This window comes from Macaca thibetana, chromosome 5 (assembly GCF_024542745.1).
Source record: "Macaca thibetana thibetana isolate TM-01 chromosome 5, ASM2454274v1, whole genome shotgun sequence".
Classification (NCBI taxonomy): Eukaryota; Metazoa; Chordata; class Mammalia; order Primates; family Cercopithecidae; genus Macaca; species Macaca thibetana.
Genome location: NC_065582.1, coordinates 109,415,208 through 109,441,060, shown reverse-complemented (window position 1 = coordinate 109,441,060; position 25,853 = coordinate 109,415,208). Strand labels below are relative to the sequence as shown.

At 42.4% G+C, this 25,853-nt stretch overlaps 3 protein-coding genes across 5 annotated transcripts in view; 2 read left to right on the top strand and 1 right to left on the bottom strand.

The window, feature by feature from the left end:
- Positions 1 to 25,853, top strand: part of SPINK2 (serine peptidase inhibitor Kazal type 2) — a 467,655-nt gene that overhangs the window by 204,664 nt on the left and 237,138 nt on the right. The window lies entirely within an intron of this gene.
- The window catches only part of IGFBP7 (insulin like growth factor binding protein 7), a 78,730-nt gene that overhangs the window by 24,113 nt on the left and 28,764 nt on the right, over positions 1 to 25,853 (top strand). The gene's annotated exons all lie outside the window — the stretch shown is intronic.
- On the bottom strand, positions 14,801 to 17,934 carry LOC126955009 (ubiquitin-conjugating enzyme E2 C-like). Its single transcript, XM_050791131.1, has 2 exons — positions 17,893 to 17,934; positions 14,801 to 15,340 (listed from the first exon to the last, which is right to left on the bottom strand). The coding sequence occupies exons 1-2, from the start codon at positions 17,932 to 17,934 to the stop codon at positions 14,801 to 14,803; spliced, it is 582 nt and encodes a 193-aa protein (XP_050647088.1).

Below are 25,853 nucleotides of genomic sequence, written 5' to 3'. Positions count from 1 at the left end.
TCCTTTTAAGATAGTCTGTTCCTCTCCTGTCCTTCATTAGTTGGGTACTCAAGAGTTGACAGTGTTCTCCCATCTAGAAGCTCATGTTGCATATTTACCTGCAAAGGTATTAGTCCAGGTACTGATGGCAACTTTTATGTTATTCATCAATCACTTTAATGAGTACAAGAAAGCATCCTATCACCCTGCCAAAAGACAGAGGAATTAAGAAGGACTCATTTATCACTTAAATGTGTGAGTGTTTTCTGTGTGTCAGGTGCCATCCTGGTGCTGTGGGGCACAGAACACAGACTCCAGTTTCCAGGGGGTTACCGTTAAATGGGGCTGAGGCAGCAGCAGTGTGTCGGTCTCCTGTATTCAATCCCTTCATAATAACTGAGCCACTAGGCCAGGAGCAGTGGCTCACGCCTGTGGTCCCAGCACTTTGGGAGGCCAAGTCAGGTGGATCACCTGAGGTCAGGAGTTCGAGACCAGCTTGGCCAAAATGGTGGAACCCCGTCTCTACTAAAAGTACAAAAGCCAGGCATGGTGACGCATGTCTGTAATCCCAGCTACTCGGAAGGCTGAGGCAGGAGAATCGCTTGAACCTGGGAGGTGGAGGTTGCAGTGAGCCAAGATCGTGCCACTACACTCCCGCCTGGGCAACAAGAGTGAAACTCTGTCTCAAAAATAAAAATAAATAAAAGCTAAGATGGTAAAATTTGTATGTGTATTTTACCACGATTTTTTTAAAATTAGAAAACAAAAACATAAATCCTCTAGATACCAAAACCCAAGCCCCATGGACAACATTTACCACAAAAATGTCACAAGCTATCCCTACAAATGCCAAAATATAAGTGGATTGGAACAAACCACCTATGCCACCAAGCCTGCAGGCTGTCAGAAGCTAGGTGGAAGGAAGCAGAGGGCAGTAGTGAGGTGATGGCAGATCCAATAATAGGTCAATCCAAACATAGCCAGCAGGTTTTCACTGGAAAGTCCATTAGTGGGTGAGTGCAAGGGACCCAAGGGGTGGAAGGGGCTTGAGCAGCCTGGGACCCATGAACTCTCAGAACCCCCAGCCAGGGCTCCTGATTGGTTTGACTGTGTTCCCACCCAAATCGCACGTTGAATTTAACTCCATAAACACCATGTGTCATGGGAGGGACCTGGTGGAAGGTCATTGAATCATGGAGGCAGGTTTTTCCCATGCTGTTCTCATGATAGTGAATAAGTGAATAACCAAGATCTGATGGTTTTACAAAGGGCAGTTCCCCTGTGCATGCTCTCTTGCCTGACACCATGTAAGATGTACCTTTGCTCCTGCTTTGCCTTCCACCATGATTGTGAGGCCTCCCGAGCCATGGAGAACTGTGAGTCCATTAAACCTCTTTCCCTTATAAATTACCCAGCCTCGGGTATGTCTTCATAGCCATGTGAAAATGGACTAATACAGCTCCCTTCCAGGACAGGGCCCTTCACCAAAGAAAAACTACTAGGAATAGAATCAAAATTGAGCAGGACAGAAACAATAGAGATGAAGAAAAGAAAAGGCCAAATACAAGTGAAGGAGAAAACCCAGAAAATCACAGAAAGCAAGTTACTGTTTTTAACACTAAATGAAAACAACACAAAATGGAGTTCTGAGGAGTTGCAAAAAGGCATTTTGGACAATGTCTCCATGAAAGGCTTTGGAAAACCAATTTTACATTTTAAAAAAGCACAGAGAAGGATTAAGGTCAAACCCCATACTAGAAAGAAATTTTATATAAGAAAAGAGTGAGAGAGAGAAAGAGAATAACATCCTACGGTGAAAGCATGTCCACAAACAGGTGAAAACTATAACCGACTATTTGAATAACATGAGCTAAAAGACATTTTTTAAATAATACAAATAAAGAGTAACAACTTAAGCCAAAATTAGAATAACTCGAAAATGTGGTGAAGACCTCAGTTGTTATTTCAGAAATGAAACCAAAACAAACACAATAGCAAATAAGAAGAATAGAGAATCCCTTAAAAGACTAGAAGGTTAAAAGGAGGAAAATTATTAAATTAAAAAGAAAGGAAGAAAGATAAAAAGAAGCAACCACTGAAGATATGCAGAGCAGATCTAGCATATGGATAATAGGAATCACTTAAGAAGGAAACCAAAGCAAGAAGGCAAGCCAACACTAAAAACTATAACTCCAAAAAACTTCACTGAAATACAAGAAAAATGTAGAACTACCTTTTGAAAGACCAGACAGCATATCTGAGAATATGGATCTAGAATGACAAATACCTATTGATATTCTAGTGAAAAAATCACTGCACTTTAAAGAAAAAGAAAAAAGGATCTAGGCCAGGTGCAGTGGCTCACATCTATAATCCCAGCACTTTGGGAATCCAAGGTGGGTGAATCGCTTGATCCCAGGAGTTTGAAACCAGCCTGAACAACATAGTGAGACCCTGTATCCATTTGGAAAAAAAAAAAAAAATTATCCAGGCATGATGTTACACTACATGATGAACCTGTAGTTCCAGCTACTTGGGAGGCTGAGGTGGTAGGACAACCAGAGCCCAGGAGTCTGAGGCTGCAGTGAGCTGTGATCACACAACTGCAACCCAGCCTGAACAACCCAGTGAAAAAAAACTTTTTTTAAACATCTGAGTAAAAAGAGTAAATGACTTATAAGGGAAAAGATTACATTATCATCAAACCATTTGACAGCCCCTCATCTTGCCAGAGAAAATACAGTAGCCATTGAATAATAGAGGCAATTCAGTTTCCTTGCAAGCCATTTTGTGGGCAGTGCCTTATGAGTGGTGGAAACAAGAATTGCTGCACATGTCCAGAAGCAGCAGCCATGACTTCCAACTAGGAGGGCTTCATGGAGGAGGTGGAGTGATTGAATCTTAAAGAAATCTTGGAAAATGTTTAAACTGCTAACATCAGAATAATATAATGCATAAACATGTGACTTACCCTCAAAATGTTCAACTCTGTATAATGTTGAATTCATTGCATACCATTTCATGTCCATGTTTTTTCTTCATGATTTTTAGAAAAGGCACATCATTTCTGGCTAAAGGGATTTTTTTAATACTGAAATTTGAGTAATTGATTCTGTTAAACCAGCATATGCTGCTATTAAATAAATTGTATACAATTTAGTGACTTCATTACAGATGATAAGCCACATACTTAAATTTTGTGTTGATATTCCCTGATAATCTGCATTCATTGATAATTGAGACAAAAGTAATCGTATATAATCAAACAAAAATGTGAACAAAATTAGCTTTCAGAAAAGCATTATCCAATCTTTATTTTTTAGTTAATTTTAGATATTTTAACAACATATGAGTGGTAGGGCCTATTTGTATTTTACTGTATAGGACACCTTCAGATAAATTCTAAAAAGAATTTGCATTTCATGTAATGCTTTTCACACAAAGTAATGGCCAAACTTTAGGGTCAATTTGTCCTGCTTCATACCACATGCAGAACAAATTTAAGATGAATTAGGACTCCAAATAGAAAAAAAATTCTTAATAAAAAACTATTCAAGATGGATTAAAGGATTAATTGCAAGAAAAGTAAAACTAATAAAATAGAACTATTCTGATAACCCAGAAACCATAAGAGAAAGGATTAACAGATTAGCTGCATTAAAATTTCAAGTTTATTACTTATTCATTCACCCATTCATGAGATAATTGTTTTTACTGAGAACATACTTTGTGCTAGGCACTATTCCTGCTGCTGAGGGCACAGCAACGTACTAAACAGCCAGCATCACTGCCCTCGTGGCATGCTGTATGGCAGCCAAAACCATAAACAAAACAGGAAGACAGTGACAGCCTGGAGAAATTATTTGCAAAATATATGATAAGCAAAGTAAATATCTGTAGTAAACAAGAGCTCATGTAAGTTGATCAATAAAGCGATAGGAAAAAGAAAAAAGTAATAAATAGTGAATTAAAACAGGAACAACTGCAAGTGGCCAATAAACATGTGAAGAGTTGCTTAACTTCACAATGAGTCCTGAAATGCAATTAGAACAATAATAACCTATAATGTTTCCCTGTTCAACTTGGCCAAATTTTTGGAAATTTCTCACTCCCACTGCTGGGAAATGTGTGGGGAAATGGGGACCTTCCTGCACTATTGCCAAGACCAGAATTCCTAACAAGCTTTTCAAAAGTAATCTAGGAGTATTTATTAAAATTAAACATTCTCATACCCTTTGACCTAGCAATCTTATTTCTGGAAACCTCTCCTACAGAAACAAAAGTGCTAATGCATAGGGACATAAGTATTAAGAATATTTATTGTATTATAGTTCGTATATAGAAGAATTTGGAACATCTGGAATATTCTTAAAGAAGTATGCCCATGTTTGGGGACATTTTTCAGCTATTGGAAAAATGAATTTGACTTATGTGTATTGACCTAATAAGGTTAATATATAATACATGGATTGTTCACTGAAAAAAGGCAGTGTAAGCCAGGCGTGGTGGTGCACACCTGTAGACCCAGCTACTCAGGAAGCTTGAGGCCAGGAGTTCAAGATAAGGCTAGGCAACATAGAGAAACCCTGTCTCTTAAAATAAAACTTAAAAAAAATTTTTAAAGCAGCTTGCATGTTATTTTTAATGAAATTTTCATTAAAAAATAAAACCACATGTATAAACAGTTTATATAGGTTGTTGGGGGGTTAGAATTATCATGAGGTAAAAGTAGACAATTTGCTGCTGCTTTATATACTTGTATGTTTGAATTGTTTTGTTTTGTTTTGTTTTGTTTTGTTTTTTGACGGAGTGTCGCTCTGTTGCCCAGGCTGGAGTGCAGTGGCCGGATCTCAGCTCACTGCAAGCTCCGCCTCCCGGGTTTACGCCATTCTCCTGCCTCAGCCTCCCGAGTAGCTGGGACTACAGGCGCCCGCCACCTCGCCCGGCTGGTTTTTTGTATTTTTTAGTAGAGACCAGGTTTCACCACGTTAGCCAAGATGGTCTCGATCTCCTGACCTCGTGATCCGCCCGTCTCAGCCTCCCAAAGTGCTGGGATTACAGGCGTAAGCCACCGCGCCCAGCCTATGTTTGAATTGTTACAGTGAGCATGCACTTTTGCAGTTTTTAAAATAGCAACAAAATATTTTAAAAGAATACTGAACCACTACATCATTGATATGCCTCATAACCAAATTTTGAAGGTTATTTTCTTTCTTTCTTTTAATTACCAAAAACTTGTTTCAAATTTAAAACTATATACTCATAGATCTAGAATGATTCTGGGGTGAGATTTCAGTTCACCATTAACCCTTTCCCTACCCACTTCCCTGTATCATCTTAGTCTAAGAGATTTCAAACACGGCAACTCCAAAGATGCAGGTCTCAGAAGAGCTTTCTGACACCACGATTTGGGTCCCACACTGGTCAAAAGAGGAAAATCACAGAGCATCCTTTGTAAACTCAGCCTTCTCTCAGGAAAGTCTTTCTTGTTATAACTGATATTCCTTGAGCTGTTATTCACACCTGTTCCTCCACTTCTGATGTAAAGACAAAGAGAGAAGATTCTTGACCCCAAAGGACCTCCTAGATCATTGCTTCAACCTTTCAATTTTCCAGATGAAAAAAAACTGAGGACTAACTAAAATGTGGGGAGAACTGGTACCAAAACCCACTTCCCCTGCTTGCCAGTCAGTGCATTTTCTGTTGCTCTAGTAGTACCTTTCTTTCTCACACACCAGCATCCCTTAGTCAGTTCTACAACAGTGCCTTTCACCAGTAAGCCGAAGTCTGTTGGATGCAAACTGTTTACACAGAATCCCAAGCAGAAACTAAGTTATCAACGTCAAAGGACCAGGAAGGCAGGGTGATTCGATTGCAAACCCAAAGCAGCAGCACTTCAGAGCCAGAATAGAACTCTGAATAGTCCTTTATTTTGTGCTGAGGACCTAGAACCTCCACTTGTCCTTCTCTGGAGCCAGACTTCATGCTGGGGCTTTGTTTTAAAATCAAGGCCCCGCCCGACTCAGAACTAAGGAATTTTTTTTCACACATATTCAAAACGGAAGCCCTGCCGCCATGGAGAAGCTCAAGGTCCTTGCTCAACTTCTGCTTGTATTTGGGCTACATGAAAATCCCTGGGTGGTAGTTTCCCGCACCAAATGATTTCTGCACAAGGCCCAGCATTCCCCCTGCCCTGATAGGAGGGTCACACCACACACCAAGAAGGATGTGACTAATAAAGAATGTGACTTCAGAGACTTTACAAGTCCAGACAACCTCTGATAAACATTTAAACAGAGGCCAGGAATGTTTTCCTTTCTGGAGGGAAAATATGTGGTCTATGGTATGAGTGGGAGGGGCTGGCGGGGGGTAAATCTAAGCATTAGCTTCCTCCCTTCATAATTCTTAAGCGTTTTAACAGCAGTCATTTTTAATGCCCTAACAGGCTTTCATACTTAGAACCCATAGCTGAGTATGGGCCAGAAAACTCTGTGGAAAAAAATGGACAATTCCAAAGTGATTACCAAGCAAGTTTAAAACTAACATTAGGATCGTTAGAGGCACTTTCCCTGGGCCCCACCCTGAAGCTAAGAATGTTCCAGAAAGTATCACTCAAGGCCCATTTTAAGTACCCAGGTTGGGATCTTCACTTCCCCTGCTGACAAAAGGGGGAAGCTCCATAGAGGAATGGGTGTTGACTTCCAGGAAAGGAAAGGTGAGAAGGACCAGATGGCATCTGTCAGCATCCTCAGCCTACCGGAGAGATTTCTGGGAACACTGGCCAGGGACCAGGAGGAGGGATTGATGAGCGGAAGCCAACAGAGATATCCCCTTGGCAGTGGAAAGGAAAGCTGCAGGTCGTTTTTGTGACCCAACACACTTTCATTGGCAGTGCTGATCCAGCTAATGTCTTTTAGCATTTTCCTTTTCATTGGCTGTTTGGTTTGTCTCCTGAATCGGTGAGCACGGTAGGCATAGGGAGGGTGAGTAAGCCTAGTATTCTCTCTGGTCGGTTCTAAATAAAAAGTAAGAAAAGAAAATGTCAGCCAGGTGTGGTTGTGCACACCTGTAGTCTCAGCCACTTAGGAGGCTGGAGTGGGAGGATCACTTGAGCCTAGGAGTTAGAGGCTGCAGTGAGCCATGATCGTGCTACTGCACCCCACCCTGGGTGACAAAGTGAGACCCTGTCTCAAAAAATAAAATAAATTTCACTCAGAAATCTTCCTCTAAATGTGAAGATGGGGGCTCAGTATTGGAAGAAAGGTTCTGATAACAACTTTAATAAAACCCTTCATGTATCTGCAATCAATGTTCTTTTGAATATGTCAGCTTCTATTGTTTCAGCTGTAACCCCTGTAGGCTGGAGCACTCGGGCAATGTGAGTAGAATGCAGCAGTGTCAATTTCCCTCCTTTGAATCTTAGGCAGATAGAGAAATTATCTCATTTTAAATTCCTAACTATTCCCATACTCAGTTTTAGACATTTCCTGCTTTTCTTACTGAGATAAAGTATGTTATTTTGAAAACCTAGTCTTCAGAAATCACAATCACTTTTTCTTCGTTTTGTTCATTCTTGTAGTCATTCATTCATTCGGGTACCCACCAAGCCCTGTGGGAGACCCTGTGTTGGGAGAAAGGGCCATGTCAATGGGCCATCACTCAGAAACTGTGGGAATCGTGGTCAGGATGGAAGTTCTGGAGTCAAACCTACCCTGAATCCTGGCTCTGCTTCCCATGTGCTCTGTGATTCTGGGCAACTTATTTAAGCTCTCAAAGCTTCCAATTCCTCATCCGTACAATGGGGTAATAAGCATAGCCACTTCACTAGATTCCTATGAGGGTTGCCTGAGATAATATGTGGATGAGCCTGCACTGTGCCTGGCATACAGTAAACTCAGTAAATGGTAATAGAGGCAGTGGTAAGGATAGTAGTAACTTTTATTATTAACAATTATTAATGAGACAAATAGCATGAGAGTGATAGGAAAAGCTGTTAGATGTCAGTGGAGGGGAGATTGTTGGACAGAAGATAACTGGGAAGATTTCATGTAGAATTTGACTTACTAGACTTTTTTCACTTGAGGTTTAAAAAACAAAAATCTTAGTGGAGAAATTGGGAAATTCCCTTCCCTTTGCATTTCATTTTCCATTACTTTCCTAAAGACTGAAACTTCGGTGTAGAATTTTGCTGAAGGCTACATCCTAGCATCTGCATTGGCCTCTCAGTGCCAGGGTAATTATTCTGTCAGTTATTTGACTTTTTAAAGTCTGTCTACCTTGAAGAACCTCTGCAAAGAAGGACCGTGTTAATGTGTAACACAGAGATAAGCAAGGCTCTGCTCTTTTTTTTTTTCCCTATGGCTATTCAACTGGAAAACTGAAATGGTTCTATTTGTGTCTCATCCAACAGTGTTGAAAGGCGGGGGATAAACAGCTTTTACTAATAAAGTACAGTGGGATGTGAATTTTAGCCACACAAAATGCCATGTATCACCTGCAATTTGTTTTTTTTAAACACACACACACATACACACACACACACACACACACGCCAAAAAAGGGAAATCACAAGACAATATAAACCTCGCTTGAAGAAACGATGGTGTTTAACAAGAAGACAGCAAAGAGAAATACTCTGAGTTGAGCCGAGTACATGTGTGCTGCTTTTGTAGACGGTATAAATGATCCTCACTTGCATAGACAGCAAGGTCATTTTTCTCACCCTAAATGGAAGGCATTAATCATCAGCTCTGAAAAACAACATTCAGGACAAGAAGAAACAAGCCACCGCAGCAGGAGGTATTGAATTGAGCCAAAGGATTGGGGGACCTGTGGACGGGAGCCAGCTCAGCCCAGGTAGTAGCCCCCAGATCAGCAGGGGTGGGTGGTGGAGCTGGTCCTCTTGAGCCATAGCAGCTTTGTTGGGAACTTTCCATTGTTCAAGAAATCTCCTAGTTACCATCCAAGTGCATTTCTGAAATGCCTGACCGTGCTCAGGGCTCTGTAGGCTCTGGATTAGCTGGTTCTCCATGGATCCCATCTGCATTGAAAGCAAAGATCAAAGAAACATGGTAGAGCTCTTTTTAAAAAACATCCTAAACTCACAAGTGAATGGGAAATGTGTATTTTTATCACTGGCCCATCAAGGGTAAGGGTGTTCTGTGAGAGGGAAAGAAGATAAATCGATACGTAGGAATGAAACTCTTCAAATTCAGAGCTGGAAGAACTGCATTGAAAACTGTGAAGAAGAGATTGAAGGCAAACACTGGATCTTTTACCACTTTTCTTTTTTTTTTTTTTTTAGACAAATTTGAAATTGAGTTTTACCACTTTCCCATCAGCTACACCAGGTAGTTTACTTGTGCAGCGGCTAATTGATTTGTTGAGGCAGAATTTTAGGTTACCTATGAGGTAATATGGGATAGTGGTTAGGAGGTATCTAGCTTTTTAATCCCAGCTCTACCATTTATGAGCCTTGTAGCTCTGAGCAAGTTACTCAACCTTTCTGTGTCTCCGTTTCCTCCTCTGTAAAATAGGAGACAGTACCAGCCTCACAAGGCTGTCACAAGGGTTAAATTATTTACCCATATGAATGCCCATAGTGAGCAGTCAGTGAACAGGTGTTGCTGTTTATTTTGTTACTGTGGCCACAGTTGAGTGGGGTGGGTGGTGGGTGGCAGGAGTGAGTTGAGGGGGGAAAAGAATAACATGAAACAGGATAATAGAATGTGGTCGTTGACAGGAACCATGAAAGTCATCCGGTCCAGCTTGCCCTTAACCAGGGAAACAAATCCTCTGGCATTTTAAAATAATTGTTTTGAAATTGTAAGTAACAGGGCCGATTTATTGATTGAGTGCTCTGTGTGCCAGACAGCATGGGAAGCTCTGCGCCTGCATCACAACATTCCACGAGGGCTGAGCGCTGTTATTACCCCATTCTGTAGATGAGAAAACTGAGGCTCAAACTGTTAAGTCATTTAGCCAACATCACCTGGATCTGAATGCAGACCTGTGTGAATGCAGAGATTCTGTGAGTGACCCGGCAGTGACGCGCAGTTCTGTTCCCTTTGCATTTCATTTCCTGTTACATTCCTGAAGACTGATGGTGCTCCAGTATAAGATTCACCTGAAGGCTGCATTCCAGCATTTGCATTGGCCTTGGAGTGCCAGAGTAAATTGTTCTGTCAATTATCTGACCTTTTAAACTATGCCTTTTTTTGGTCAGCCATTGGTGGCTCATGCCTGTAATCCTAGCACTTTGGGATGCTGAGGCAGGCAGATCACTTGAAGTCAGGAGTTTGAGACCAGCCTGGCCAACATGGTCAAACCCCGTTTCTACTAAAAATACAAAAATTAGCTGGGTGTGGTGGCATGTGCCTGTAATCCCAGCTACTCAGGAGGCTGAGGCAGAGGAATCGCTTGAACCTGGGAGGTGGAGGTTGCAGTGAGCCGAGATCACATCACTACACCCCAGCCTGGGCGACAGAGTGAGACTCTGTCTCAATAAATAAATAAATAAATAAATATGCCTTTTTTGAAGAACTGCTATAAAAGGAGGACTCTTTGGATGTGACCTGTGGTCTCATAGAAGTGAATATATAACATCCATGAATGTGTGCCTTATTCTGCTTTGTCTCTTTTGTATAAACCCAGAGCACCATATTTTGTTTTTGTTTTTCTATTTCCACACCATACTGACATACAGAGTACTGTATTTTGAAAAATACTTTAATACTATTAGTTTTGAAGAAATCTTTTCTCAGTACTCGTGAGGTTAGCTGTTTAAAATAATATTTATTCATAAAAAATGTCCCTTTGGAATCAAGCCATCATTTGATTGGATATGATTGAAATTGTGAGTAAGATGAAGGATACATCCCTGACAACTTTCAACTATTGCTCAGATACACATGACTGCGTTTTTAGGAAGTCTGTTTATTGTTGGATATCCTTAACTGCTGACAGATCTTTGTTACCTTGACCTTAAATAGGTAATGATTCTTTGATCTTAGTGCTTCCCTCTGAAGTAACTAAAATCAAGGGTGCTCATTCTCTGACATGGCTTCCCTTCAAATGTAGAGCATATTTCACAGGTGTGTCCCCACCCCAGGCTTCTCTTCCTTAAGCTAAACACCCACATCACCTTCCAAGCTGGTTTTCAGACCCCACATGATCCTTTAATCTGTCGGTTCTACTCTTTACCTCTTGGAAGGGACCCAGTGCTGCAAGACTGTCAGATCTGTACAGAACATGCTGGAGCCATATGCTTACATGAAGGTGACCAAAATGGCTGGCTTCTTAGCTTCCTGGCTTCATTGATGTCAGGGAGGTTGCATGGTTAAATAATGAAGGAGGAGTGACAAGCAAAAGCCAAGGGAAGGACGTCCAAGGACTGTTTCCGAGTGATCCATGGTAGAGGCTTCATGGCATTCCTATTGTTTGCGCTTTGAGCAAGAATTCCTCGGTACGTTGGTTCTAGTAAAGAGATCAGCTATGGTCTGAATGTTGGTGGTGTCCCCCCGAAAATTTCTCTGTGGAAGCTTTAACCCCCACTATGATGGTATTCACAGGCAGGGCCTTTGAGAGGTGAATGGGATTAGTGCACTAATAAAAAGAGACAAAGAAGATGATCTTTCTTTCCACCATGTGAGGCTACAGCAAGAAGGCAGCCATCTACAAGCCAAGAAGCGGGCCTCCCAGAACCCTACCATGCTCGCACCCTGATCTTGGACTTCCCATCCAATACACTTCAGATGCTTAAGCCATCAAGTCCACGGTATTTGTTATAGCAGCCCAGGCTGACTGAGACAAGAGCTTTGGTATTCAAGATTTTTATATCGTATTCCTAAATTCTTGAAAGTTCTGAAAATAAAGAGATGTTCATAGGGCCATATGTAGTTATGTATAACAGATCCATGTTCCAAGTGGACGAGGATGAGTGGAAAGGCGGGTACTTCAGCCATACACAGATATTCAGGTAACTCCTTAATGACCTATCTACCCACCACATTCCTCTGCCTTGTGTCCACCTTTTTTTTCAAATGCGAAAATTATCTGGACTTTATTTTTCTACTTGTCAAATTCTCTTTAGCTTTTTTTAGCTGTTGTGTTGACCTCTTCTATCTCTAAAAGGCATTTGGTTATTTTTTTTTTAATGTTTTTGCTTCACTGAAGCTTAGTGTGCTTTTTATGATTTTATGGTTACCTTGCAGAAATCTCATTAGAAAAGCACTTTAATATATTACTTGGCAATGAGACATCTGACAATGTTCTAGCTCATTAGTTAGGAAACCTCCCCAAGCTTGGAGGAATAGACATTCCTCTGTGAATGGTAGAGCTTTGATCACTCCTGCAGGGGCCAGGATTTATTTTAATGCATTTTAGGGAAGGAGGAGAAGATATCCTAAGCCTGGCAAAATAAAAATAACACAGATTAAAGAAACAATGAAACGTTATTTAAGAAGAAATGCACTTCAGTTAATATTATTCTATGGTATCTCCTGAGTCCTTTGAAGGCAGAGCTTATCTTAGAAAATATGCCTCCTTTAGCGGGCAGGAGGTTAGTTAAGCAACCTCACACCAGATCACAGATTATACTGAAATGATCCTAATAAGGATAGGCTCTCCAAAACTATATTCATTTTAGCATGAATAAATGGATTCAAGTCTTATTTGTGGGATTTTAATTTCCAACTTTGAATTTGCAAACTATCAAATTCCTTCAAAGACATGGTGTGCAGAGAAGGCTCTGAGTAATAGGATTGCTTATTTTTAAAGGAAGATGCCCTTTAGCAAAGTGCTAGGCTTTGAAATGTGATCAGTCAAGGGTCCATTCGGCACGGATTTCCCCACATGGCACTGTTTCTTGTTGAGTTCCAACCAGATTTAATAACTCATATAAAATGCAACTCCACCCTGAGGGTGCCTAGTGCATTCAAAGCAGATAATGCTATATTGTTTTAACACAGATTATGCCAAATGAAGTACAATTTAAATTCCTGAGGCATGACAGTCCTTGGGTGCTGGTGGCTGTGTTTTAGTTGGAAGCTGTATCTTTTTTTTCTTTCTTTCTTTCTTTTAATTGAAAGACTTAAAAGACAAGCTTAAAAAAGCAAAAGCTGTCTGAAAAAAAAGGGTTTAAAAAGAGATAGAGGAGGCCGGGCGCGGTGGCTCAAGCCTGTTTTCCGAGGCGGGTGGATCAAGGTCAGGAGATGAGTATAAATAGGTGGCAGAGTCCCAGCTACTCGGACTGAGGATGCTATGAAAGTGAAGGGCGCCACTTCCTCGACAACGAGACTTTAAAAAAAAAAAAAAAAAAAAAAAAGAGATAGAGGAAAGAAATGGGAGAGTCTGGGCAAAAGTGACGTAAGCCCCTGAAGTCAGGCTGGAGACTCTTTTGTGTCTCATGTGAGGAGAGAAATGGGTGAAGCCTATAGTACTTTCACATTCGTCTGAATGGGAAGTAGAGGCCAGATGCCAGTTGCAGTTTCTTTTTAACTTTTTAACACCTTCAGAGGCAGGAGACAATGGTGGGTGAGGGGAATGTTTTTATTTGGGATTAGAGGTAAATTTTCCAGGCCGGGCGCAGTGGCTCACACCTGTAATCCCAGCACTTTGGGAGGCTGAGGCAGGCAGATCACTTGAGGCCAGGAGTTCAAGACAAGCCTGGCAAACATGGCAAAACCCCGCCTGGCTAAAAATACCAAAATTAGCCAGGCGTGGTGGCGCGCACCTGTAATCCCAGCAACTCGGGAGGCTGACACAGGAGAATCGCTTGAACCCAGGAGGCGGAGGTTGCAGTGAGCTGGGATTGCTCCACTGCACTCCAGCCCGGGCGACAGAGCGTGACTCTGTCTCAAAAGAAAAAAAAAGAGAGAGAAGGATCCATTTTCCAAAGAGGAAAGTACGATGGGCAGAGTTTAGAAGCTCACTTGCTTGTGCCAGGACCACAGCTGGGTGAGCTGCTGCCCTTGGGAAAGTCACTAGGTCCTCCCATCTTCCCTCTTCCCTTTTCCTCACCTTTGTGCAATAGAGATTATGATCACTCCCAATCAACTCCACAGGACTGTGCTGAGAATCAGATAAAGAGAACATGCTTTAGAAAGCTCACCATAAATGGGCTGTGGCCATGGAGGTGGTGGTGGTGACAGTGGTATTGGCATCTGGGCTGGCTTGTAGCCTGGCCAGTAACTGTAGTCATGGAAGCTTAGGGAGCTGTTTGAAGAGACCCATCCTAGTCTGACCTCATGAGCCAGAGACACCAGTAATCTTGGGCAGTTCTGGAGCATTTTGCATTTTGTTGTTAGTTATTTATTTATTTTTAATTTTTTTTTTTTTTTTTTTTTTTTTTTTTTTTTTGAGACAGGGTCATTCTGTCACCCATGCTGAGTGCAGTGGCAGGAATCTCAGCTCACTGCAACTTCAACTTCTCTAGCTTGAGCAATCCTCCCACCCCAGTCTCCCGAGTAGCTGGAACTACAGGCACACACCACCATGCCCAGCTAATTTTTGCATTTTTTGTAGAGACAAGGTTTTGCTGTGTTGTCTGGGCTGGTCTTGAGCTCCTGAACTCAAGCAATCCTCCCCTTTCAGCCTCCCAAAGTGCTGGGATTACAGAGATGCACCACCCTGCCCAACCCAAAATACATTTATTTAATATACATCACAAGCTCTCAACTGGAGGCTTAAAAGACAAATAATAATAATAACAATAATAATACCACAGCTCAAGATACAGAGTGCTGTACAAAAATCACAGAAAGGACAGACCATCTAAGGAAAACTCTAAAAGGCAGCACAAGGACCGGCTGGGCCGCCTGGGTCAGGGCTCCTGGCTGGTGACCTGCTTTAAGTAGGTTTCTTGCAGATACTTCTTAAAAGCTGTGAGGGTTTTCCGGAGCTCGGCAGTATGCCTGTTCAAAGGGCTATCAACGCTGGGTTCTCCTTGAAGGCTGTGGATGGAGAGCAGGATGGTCCTGACACCATACAGGGCAGACCACTTGTCCTTCAGGATGTCCAGGCAGATGTTACCCTGGGTGTCCATGTTGGGGTGGTAGCCAGGCGTGAGGAACTTCACCATGGGCACATTGTAAGGGTAGCCCCTGGGGAGCTCTAGGGAGAGCTTATACCTCAGGTCTTCATATGCTGTGCCAGCTGCTCCATGGATGGTCCCCACCCATTTGAAAAGGTTGCCTGATTCAGGGAAGGCAGAAATCCCTGTGTCACCAGGCATTGTGAAGGTCATCGACTCCTGCTGTAGCCTTTTGCCCACAGGGTCCCAGGCGGCACCCCTGCTGGGGGTGGCACCTTTATAGGCAGCAGCAATGCTGGTGGCGGCTGGGTCAAGGTTTTGAGAGGCCGTCTAGGTGGCACTGGCAGAAAGATAGGAACATAGAGAACACAACTGCAACTGCCTATTTAATTTTTTTGAGACAGGATCTCCCTCTGTCGCCCAGACTGGCGTGCAGTGGCGTGAACACAGCTGGTTGTATCATCAACCTCCTGGGCTCAAGCAATTCTTCTGCCACAGCCTCCCAAGTAGCTGGGACCACAGGGGCACCCCCCAACACACACACTCAGCTAATTTGTTATTGTTTTGTAGAGATAGGATATCTGCAGCCATAAAAAAGAATGAGATCATGTGTTTTGCGGGAACATGAATGGAGCTGGAGGCCATTATCCTTAGCAAACTAACGCAGAAACAGAAAACCAAATACCATGTGTTCTCACTTATAAGTGGGAGCTAAATGATGAGAACTCATGATCCCAAAAAAAAGAAACAACAGCCACTGGGGTCTACCTGACAGCAGAGGGTGGGAGGAGGGAGAGGAGCAGGAAAGATAACTATTGAGTACTGAGCTTAATACGTGGGTGATGACATAATCTGTACAACAGACCCCGTGACACGAATTTACCTATGTAACAAACCTTCACGTGTACCCCCAAACCTAAAATAAAAGGTTTTTTTTAATTTAAATTTAAATTTTAAAAAAGAGATAGGGGGGTCTCACGATGTTGTCCAGGCTGGTCTCGAACTTCTGGCCTCAAGCAATCTTTCCATCTCAGCCTCCCAAAGTGCTGGGATTACAGGCATGAGCCACTGCACCAAGCCTAGGACATTTTTAATAATCACCTCCCTTACCCCAGCCAAGGTTCCCAATCCTCAGGAAAAAAGCTATTCAAGACAAACCTTCCTAAGCAGACCCAAAGTTTTGAAAGCTCACATGAAACCTGCCTTCCTGAGTACCCCACTAGCCTCCATGACCAAATATGCCACATCAAGGCTGATGTGGCTCCCTTAGACCTATTCTGATATCAACTGAGATCAGTCCCTTATTCTGGGAGGAGAGCCTGATAGCCGTGTGTGTGCTGTTAGAGGACACTGCCCACACAGTGACCACCCGGGGAAAAAGAAAGACACAATTTCCTTGTGTGTGTTGCAACATGGCCAGTGTCAGAGATCCAGGATTGCTTAATCTAACCCCAAGTGATTAAGACCCAGCTGTGACACCAGACTGAGTGCAAACTTAGTTGTCAGCACAGATGAAGGAAGAAAATAGGCACACCAGATGTAAAAACCCCAAATAGGCCTCCTACTGACAGATCCTGCTCTGCTAACCCATGCAGACCTCTTCTGACTTGCTGAGACATATGTATACTCAATGACAGCATGGAATTGAATGGTTGACTAGAAGTGGCTTTCCAGAGGCTGCAGCAGGAGGAACAGGCTGAAAGTCTAAGACAACACAAGCCAGCCAACAAACTGGTCGCAGGGGTAATGAGCACTGGATACAAGGGATGCTCAGTGTATTTTTCAATTTGATTAAGATCGATTAAACACCAAGTATTTTCTTCCCCCCCCCAGTATATCAAAAACAGTGTCTTCAGTAGGACCTGGAGTACTGCATTGATGGGTATCACTTTTGACCAACATATGCTCCTGCCTTACCTTATATAGATTCACACACTTCTTCCAGATTTACCACTGCCTTGTGCACATGGACCCTCGGGACTTCAGTAATTTGCAGGGCCAGGTGTGTTCAGAGCAGAAGAAATAGGAAGTAGTGCACAATGAATAGGTGCAGGGAGAACCTATCTTCAAATGAACTGGCCTTTTTAATTAGCAATTATATGTCAATAAATTATTTAATACATTGAGATGTGTGTGTTACAGCATTCAACACTGATCCACGAGCTTGAATACATTTGTGTTTTAGAATTAATCGATCTTAATCAAATAGAAAAATACATTGAGCATCCCTGGTATCCAGTGCTTATTACCCCTGAGGCCAGTTTGTGAGCTGGCTTATGTTGTCTTAGACTTTCAGAAGAGAAAACAAAGGTTTTCTTATTGAACCTTTTGGTTGTACATTGCATGTTTGATTTGAGAACAATTATGGTTCAGTCCTGCAGTAAGAGATTGAGAGCCTTACATCATTATAAATGTGGCCTGGGGCGTCCACCTCATTTAACTAGAGGATAATGCAGAGGAGTGATTTGCAACTGACTTCTTCCTCCTACAAACTAATCTTTCTAAATGGTTTGCACTTTTTCTGTCCTCAAAGGGATTTGTTAAATGTGATTTTCAGCAGGAAATGTACTTTTTTTATTTGTTATCCTTAATGGAAATGCATAGATAACTGAATCCGTGTTAACATAATAAGACAATCACATTTTTTGTTTAGTTGTGGGGGAAGGGATGGGATAGAGGAAATAGAAAAAGTTCCTTCCAACATAAGCGGAATATTTATTTGGTTTTTGTTTTTATTTAAATCACCCTCTTTAGAAAATTACTTTCTTAATAAGACATTTATACAATGAATTTTTCCAGTCATTTTGAGGGAAAAATATGGTACTCTGGTAGAACTTCTAGAAGAAAGAGGGAAAGACTCACTTAAGATTCCCAGGACCTACAGAGGGCTGGTGCTGACCTAGTTCCCACTGAGGACCTTCCATTTTGGTGTTTTTCGTCTTTTGTTTTTTTGAGACAGGATCTCACTTTGTCACCCAGGCTGGAGTGCAGTGGCACGATTCTGGCTCACTGTAACCTCTGCCTCCAGGGTTCAAGCAATTCTCCTGCCTCAGCCTCCCAAGTAGCTGGGATTACGGGCATACACCACCATGCACAGCTGTTTTGTATTTTTAGTAGAGACAGGGTTTTGTCATGTTGGCCAGGCTGGTCTGAAACTGCTGACCTCAAGTGATTCACCTGCCTCGGCCTCCCAAAGTGCTGGGATTGCAGGAGTGAGCTGCCGCACCTGACCCCGTTTTGTTTTGTTGTGAGAGACCATAAACAGCCTAGAAAGATAGAAATCTCAATAATGAGAAGTTTCTGTAATGTGTGGCTCCCGTCCACCTTCTCTCTGCTTATTTGCTTTTTTTTTTTTTTTTTTTTTTTTTTTTTTTTTTTAAGAGACAGGGCCTTCTCTGTCACCCAGGCTGGAGTGCAGTGGTGACATCATGTTTCACTGCAACCCCAAACTCCTGGGGTCAAGCAATGCTTCTACCTGCGCCTCCCGAGCAGCTGTGACTACAGGCAGGTGTCACCACAGAAGGAAAGACTATCTAAGGAAAACTTAAAAAGACAGCACAGGCCGGGCGCGGTGGCTCAAGCCTGTAATCCCAGCACTTTGGGAGGCTGAGATGGGCGGATCACGAGGTCAGGAGATCGAGACCATCCTGGCTAACACGGTGAAACCCCGTCTCTACTAAAAAAAAATACAAAAATCTAGCCGGGCGAGGTGGCGGGCACCTGTAGTCCCAGCTACTCGGGAGGCTGAGGCAGGAGAATGGCGTAAACCCGGGAGGCGGAGCTTGCAGTGAGCTGAGATCTGGCCACTGCACTCCAGCCTAGGTGACAGAGCGAGACTCTGTCTCAAAAAAAAAAAAAAAAAAAAAGACAGCACAAGGACAGGCTGGACAGCCACCACACCTGGCTAATTTTTTATTTCTTTTGTTTTTTATTTTATTTTTTGTAGAGACCAGACCTCACTATGTTGCCCAGGCTGGTCTCGAACATCTGGCCCCAACAATTCTCTCACCTTGGCCTCCCAAAGCACTCAGATTATAGGCATAAGCCATCATCCCAGGCCTATTTGCTGTCTTGATTCTCTTTTCTGCTCCCTCCAGCCCCACAAATGGCCCAAGACCCCAAATGGGCAGTCAAGCTTCCCCACTAAGTTGAGTTTCTTTACTAGGCAAGTCAAGATGTCTTGGTGAGATCCTGTCTTGAAACAATGCCAGGGAAGGACATGAGGTCTCTTTCCTCCTAAAAACACCCGTAGAAGGAGGCCTGGGAGGGGCAAGCCTGGTTGGTTCAACTTGGTGATTCAACCATCCACATTAGACCTCTAGGCCTGATGGCTGGGTGAGGGGCTCAGAGAATTTCTCCAATCTTGGCCAGAAAGGCTTCCTTGTAGCTTTCACATTTCTCTCGTGTCCTTCAGAAGGGGCCTGCATCCAAAAGTGGCCATGGAAAGCTTCACAGAATTAGCTTTTATTGTAAAAAAGTAGCGAATGGAGGAATGACTGAAGAGAAAGCATGCTCCAGCTATCAGTCAACTTTGAAGGCATGAGCCCATGTTCTAAATTTAAACACAATCTGTCCCTTTCTCCTTGTATATCCAGTTTCCTTTCACTTCCCTCGGTGCCGTCGACCAATCCCATTCTTGGTTTACTGCTTGGCATTGATAATTATATACGTGCGCTGTGACAGTTCAACCTTTCATGTGCCAGTTCCCATCTTCTGATATTTTCTTTTCTTTTTTCTGTGGAAAATGATATGACAAAATCCTGCCATTTGTATGTTCTTCATTTTTGACTCCAGTCATGCACTACTGAATAGAAAGTATCTCAGCCTCCTTTATTTTTCTCTGCCATTACTGATGTCTTGCTAGGCCCATCTTATCTGTGCATTAGCTCATTGCTTTTCGTCGTCACTTGTCACTGGCTGCCATTTCCCCCCCCCCCCCCCCCCCCCCCCCCTTGGTTGTTGTGTCTACACGTCTTTGCTATAGGGGAAATTAGATAGTAAACTGGTGATGTCAGTCCTTTGACTGGAGGTTAGCATTTCAAATGCGCACATATTTTTTGTTAAACTTACTTTTTTTTTTTTTTTTGAGACAGAGTCTCTGTCACCCAGGCTAGAGTGCAGTGGCATGATCTTGGCTCACTGCAACCTCCACCTCCCAGGCTCAAGCGATTCTCCCACCTCGGCCTCCTAAGTACCTAGGACTATAGGCATGCACCTCCACACAGGGCTGTTTCCCAGTCTGATCTTGAACTCCTGGGCTCAAGAGATCTGCCCCCCTCGGCCTCCCAAAGTGCTGTGACTACGGCATGAGCCACCACTCCCAGCCTAAAGCCCGCTTCTTTTGAAACTTCAACCTGTTTCCAGATCAGTGATTCCCAAATTTCTTGTAACCACAACCTCTTCTCCTTATGTTTGGTTTAGATATTTTATGATATCCATCTTTTTCCCTACCCTATCAATTATTCTCCAGGGAGAAGAGTACAATATTTTTTGTTTTGTATGAAAAACAAGTAAAACTTTTTTTTTTTTTTTTTCAGTTTTGAGGAATTTTTGAGACCGTGCAATACTCGGTGGTCTATTGGAGATGTCCTGAAGGGTTGCAAAAAAGCAATCACTGCTTTGAATCTTGGAATAAGGTCATTTTAATCTCACTCACTATGTTTTTTCTTTATGTGTTTTGTGATAGAAAACACATAATATGAAATCTGCCCTCTTCACAAAGTTTTAAGTGTGCAGTACAGTGTTTCTTAATAAGACATTAACTATAAGCACATTGTTGTACAGCAGATCTCTAGAACTTTGTACTCATTGAACAGCAACTCCTCATTTCTCACTTACCCTAGCCCCTGGATGCCACCATTCTGTTTCTGCTTCTATAAGTTTAAATACTTTAGATACCTCATACAAATGGAATCATGTCATATTTGCCCTCCTGGGACTGGCTTATTTCTTTTAGCATAATGTCCTACAGGTACATCTGTGTTATGGCATATGACAAGTTAATCTCACTTATTATTTCTTAAAGTGTAAATACAAGAGTAACAACAAAAAAAATCCCTTGTGTCTTCCATGGACTGCTTAAGGTTACAGATGCTCACAGTTAAGGCTTATGTTTTGGGGTCCCTGGGAGGATATAAGTTCCAGTTCTTTTTTGTATAATGATGAAAGTAACATAAAAGATTCTAGGACGGCAGGTACAAAGAGCATGTTAAGAACAGCCCTTGAAAATATATATTATCATTGCAGACATCTTCTTGGGGTCAAGTCATAATGTTCCCAAATAAATAACTGTCCATCCATGAGGACTTTGTTTATGTTATTGATACTTTGTTTTGGTTTTGGTTTTTTGCCCTAATTCTTGGAGAGAGGACTTTATGACTAAAAACAAACCAAAAAAAAAAAAAAAAAAAAAAACCTTCCAAAAAGAGATTATGATTATTAATTAAGAAAGAACTCTAGCTGATGATGGAGAAAGTTCAAAGATGTTGTATTATTCTTTTTTTCTTCTTCTTCTTCTAAAACAATTAAGGCCAAGCACAGTGACTCACATCTGTAATCCCAGCATTTTGGGAGGCTTGAGGCAGGTGAATCACCTGAGGTCAGGAGTTCAAAACCAGCCCTACCAACATGGTGAAACCCCGTCTCTACTAAAAATACAAAAATTCACTGGGTGTGGTGGCACATGCCTGTAATCCCAGCTACTCGGGAGGCTGAGGCAAGGGAATCACTTGAACCCAAGAGGCGGAGGTTGCAGTGAGCTGAGATCATACCATTGCACTCCAGCCTGGGCAACAGAGCAAGACTCCATCTCAAAAAAAAAAAAAAAAAAAAAAAAAAAAAAAAAAAAAACACTTAAAACTAAAGGAAAATATTAGTTGTTTGCTGTTACATAATAAATTAGTCCAAAACTTAGCAGCCTAAAACAATAATAAATATTTACTATCTCACACAGTTTCTGCGGATCAAAAACTTGAGAGTAGCTTAGTTTTGTGGTTCTGGGCTGGAGTGTCCCATGAGGCTGCAGTCAGTGTGTCAGCAGGGACTTTGTTCTGGCTTTGGATTGACTCACTCACATGGCTGTTGTCAGGAGGACCCAGTTCCTCATCACATGGACCTCTCCTTTGTGCTCTTTGAGCATCCTAACAGCATGGCACTGGCTTCACCCAGAGCAAGTGATCCCACAGAAAGCAAGAAAGAAGCTTCAGGCATGCACTGTCCCTCCCACTATATTTTATTCAAATATGTCACGAGAGTAAGTCACTGAGTACAGACCACACTCCAGGGGAGCAGAATTAGCTCCACCTAAAAAGCAGAGGTGTGGGTTTGATAAAGGGATGGGAGACCCATGCCACCAGAAGGGTGGACGGGACCTTAGCCAGATACTCTAGTGATGCTCAGGGACAAAGAAAGAGAGAGTGCACGGAGTCTGAGCACAAACTCACAGCTATGGTCCGTGCTGGGGCTGGAGATGGGGGGAAGGAGCAAAGGAACACCTGGCCAGACCACCCTGAGAGTCCTCTGGGAGCCAGGACTGTGGAGCAGAGAGAGATAATGGAAACAAAGATGTGTTAGAGATTTCCTGAGGATGAGGCCAGGAGGCCACCAGAGAAGTGAATGCAGGTAAAGACAGTGGTTTTGATCAGGGAGCAAGGGTGGATGCCCCAGGCCAGCCCAAGAGCTTGGCGCCACTGGAGGAAGTGTGTTATACCAATCAGAGCTTCTTTTGCTGCTGCTGAAATGGAACAGTGCCATCGGGCCGCCTTCTCCACTGGAGATGCTCCTTCAGCTCAGCAGGACGCTAGCTTGGAACTCAGAGTGCACGTTTTTGTGGATTGAGAGGAGGGCCGACACCTTGGCAGGATAGCCTCTGGAGCTGCCTTTTGAGGATGTTTGCCTATTGGCATTTGCAGTACTCCACGCTTCAAGAGTGAGCCGCTTTCTCTTCTCGTCATGGAGTTAAATTCCCAGGATGTCATGTTCCTTTTCTTTAGAGCCCGTTTCCAAAACTCAACTTTAGTTTGCTTCCCAAATTGCCCTCCTAACCTCCATAGACTGAGTTTATTTGTCTTGATGGATGAATCAGAGTCTCAAACTCATCTCTTTTGCTCCAGCTCTCTTGGCAGAGAACACAGGAAGATGAGTTTTGCTTATGTGTGTGTTTGGGGAGGACTTTTTTTCCTTTGTTTTTCTGTCTCAGCCATAGTTTGTGGGCGAGCCGGCACCTGGGACCTTGACTGCCTCTAAGCGTGGGCTGAGGCCACATGAGGAGTTCTACCCAGTACCGTTTGTGATGCTCCCTAATTCCAGGATGGACTGCAGTTTTCCAAATCCAAGGCTCATGGGAACTGGGGAAATTACTTTCCTGGAGCCAGCCTTATCTTATTTGTCCATGTTTCATTCATACAAATTGGAAATACTCCCACAGCTAAACTGCCTGCTGACCATCTACCTAGGCAGTGGAGCTGTGGATGCTCAATGGCTTTCCTCAGCACTTTCCTAATCTCTTAGCTTCGCACTGTTTACGTGGTAGCCAACCGATTGAGAACAGATCATGTTTTTGCTGTGTTATTAATAAAGTGCAAGAAGTTGAATTCCTGTAATTCTAGTTCCTTTTCTGCCGTTATCTAGGAAGGAGCTTAGGCAAATATTTAGCCCCTGGGGCCTCTTATATAAGAGATTTGGTCAAGATGGATCTCAGGGCCCTTCTAAGTCTCAAGTTCATTGACTATACCATAATTTAGGAATGTGAAAATATTAGTAGGAAAGGATTTATTTACCTCAAGAGGAGAATCTCTATACTTTCTCCTGTCACCCAGCTCACTAGAAAGGATCTGTACCTTAACAAGAGATTTCCCTCTGCAGCAGTTTCTTCATGTTGGGTAATAGAATCTAAGTTCATGTTTTTCTCTTAAAACCATACAAATGTTCTTAACATCTTTGTATACCTGAAGCTTATGCTTTGCTGATTGTTTCTTTTAAATCCATTTTCCCAATATAAAAATATTGCTTGTCAACACAGACTTGCACTTCTGCAGTTTTATTTGTCTGTTTGTTTTTCAGTCACTCAGGCTGGAGTGCAGTGGTGCAATGTCAGCTCACTGCAACCTCCTGAGGTGGGAAGATCACTGGGCTCAAGGGATCCTCCTACCTTAGCCCCCCAGGTAGCTGGGATCACAGGCACATGCCATCACACCCAGCAAAATTTTATTTTTTTGCTGTTTTTTTGGGAGGGGGAGAGATGGGGTTTCACCATGTTGCCCAGGCTGCTCTGAAACTCCTAGGCTCAAGGGATCTGCCCATCTTGGCCTCCCAAAGTGCTGGGATTACAAGTGTGAGGCATCATGCCAGCCTGCAGTTTTCAATAGTTACTCTAAACGTCACTTGGGTTTCTCCCACTAAAAAATCTGACCACTTAACATCCAATTTTTAAATTTTATAAATTGACTAATAAAGGAATATTTTGCTACAGCATTAATCTTTATCTTTTATCTCCTGGGTTTTATCTAAGTTTTTAAATGAAATTGCTACTGTTTTATAGATATTTAACTTATGATCTATGTTAGCATAAGGGTAAAAATTGAGAATCAGCAATTCTGGTCATTTTATTGCTCTAGTTGAGTGGCTGAGTCAGAAACATAAAAAGGGCATACCCAAACATTGACCTATTTGTACCTACGAACAGCTGAGTTCCGATTTTTAAATAGGTCACAGTTAATCAAAATCTCTGCACTTTAATCTTTTCCAAATGCTAAACCATGCCCTTCTACAAACTGTGGAATAAAAGCAGTCATAGCTAGCTATGTCTAGCATAGTCCAGAGTCCCCTGAAAATCTTTTCAGTGATCCACAACAACAAAAGCCAGTTTCTTGGAATGGTTCATACACTCTTGTTATTTAAACCTTCATAGGAAAATACTAAACAGTGTGTATTTTGGTAGTGACGTTGGTTCACTCAACTACTCAGCAGTTTGTTGATTACCTGCTCAACACCAGGCGTTGGATCACAGGAAAGAACTAGAGAGAATAAATTGACTGGTCCTTAGCAGCACTGAGCCCATGATCTAATAGGGTATGCAGCAATTTCAATGCATTGTGAAAATGGGATGATAAGGGAGAGTCATGTAAGAACCAGGCCCGCATTCTAAGTTGGAGGGGTTGGATTCAGGAGTGAAGAGAGGTGAGGAAAGGTCAAGGGAGGCTTGTCAAACAAAAAGGAAACTAACCTGAGACACAAAGGATATCTAGGAGTTAACCAAGCAAAGGTATGAAGGGGTGGGAAATGGGGGAATATTCTAAAAAAAGCAATGGCACGTGCAAAGGCTAGGGGCTAGGGAGAACAAGACATGCTTGAGGAGCCAGAGGAAGTTCATTATGGCTGGAGCTCAGGGTTCAGGAGGGATGTGGCAAGAAATGAGGCTGGGAAAAGCTACTCAGAGTCAGATCTTATCTATTCTGGATTTTACAGTTTAGTAAATGTATTCATTCCGGACCATTATCTTCTTTCTGGCAGTTAGAAAGTTTTTCTCAAGAGGAAGATGTAAATCTAAAACATTTCAAATCCCAGAGAGAAAACATTTTCTCTAATATAAGGATTGCTGGACTCTACCCAGGAGTGTTTACCAAGTGTTAACATTGACTTTTAAAATCTTCCTAGGATTCCTGCCATACAAGGTAATTCTATGCATATGGCATCTTTTTAATGATTTGCAAGACAAAACACAAAGCATATTTTCAAATACTGATTTGCACATTAAACACTAATTGAAAACATTAAAATCCAATAAAAAGGGCTGGGGTTCCCAGATCACTTTATTCTAAGATGTGGGTAGGACTTTAGCCATTTG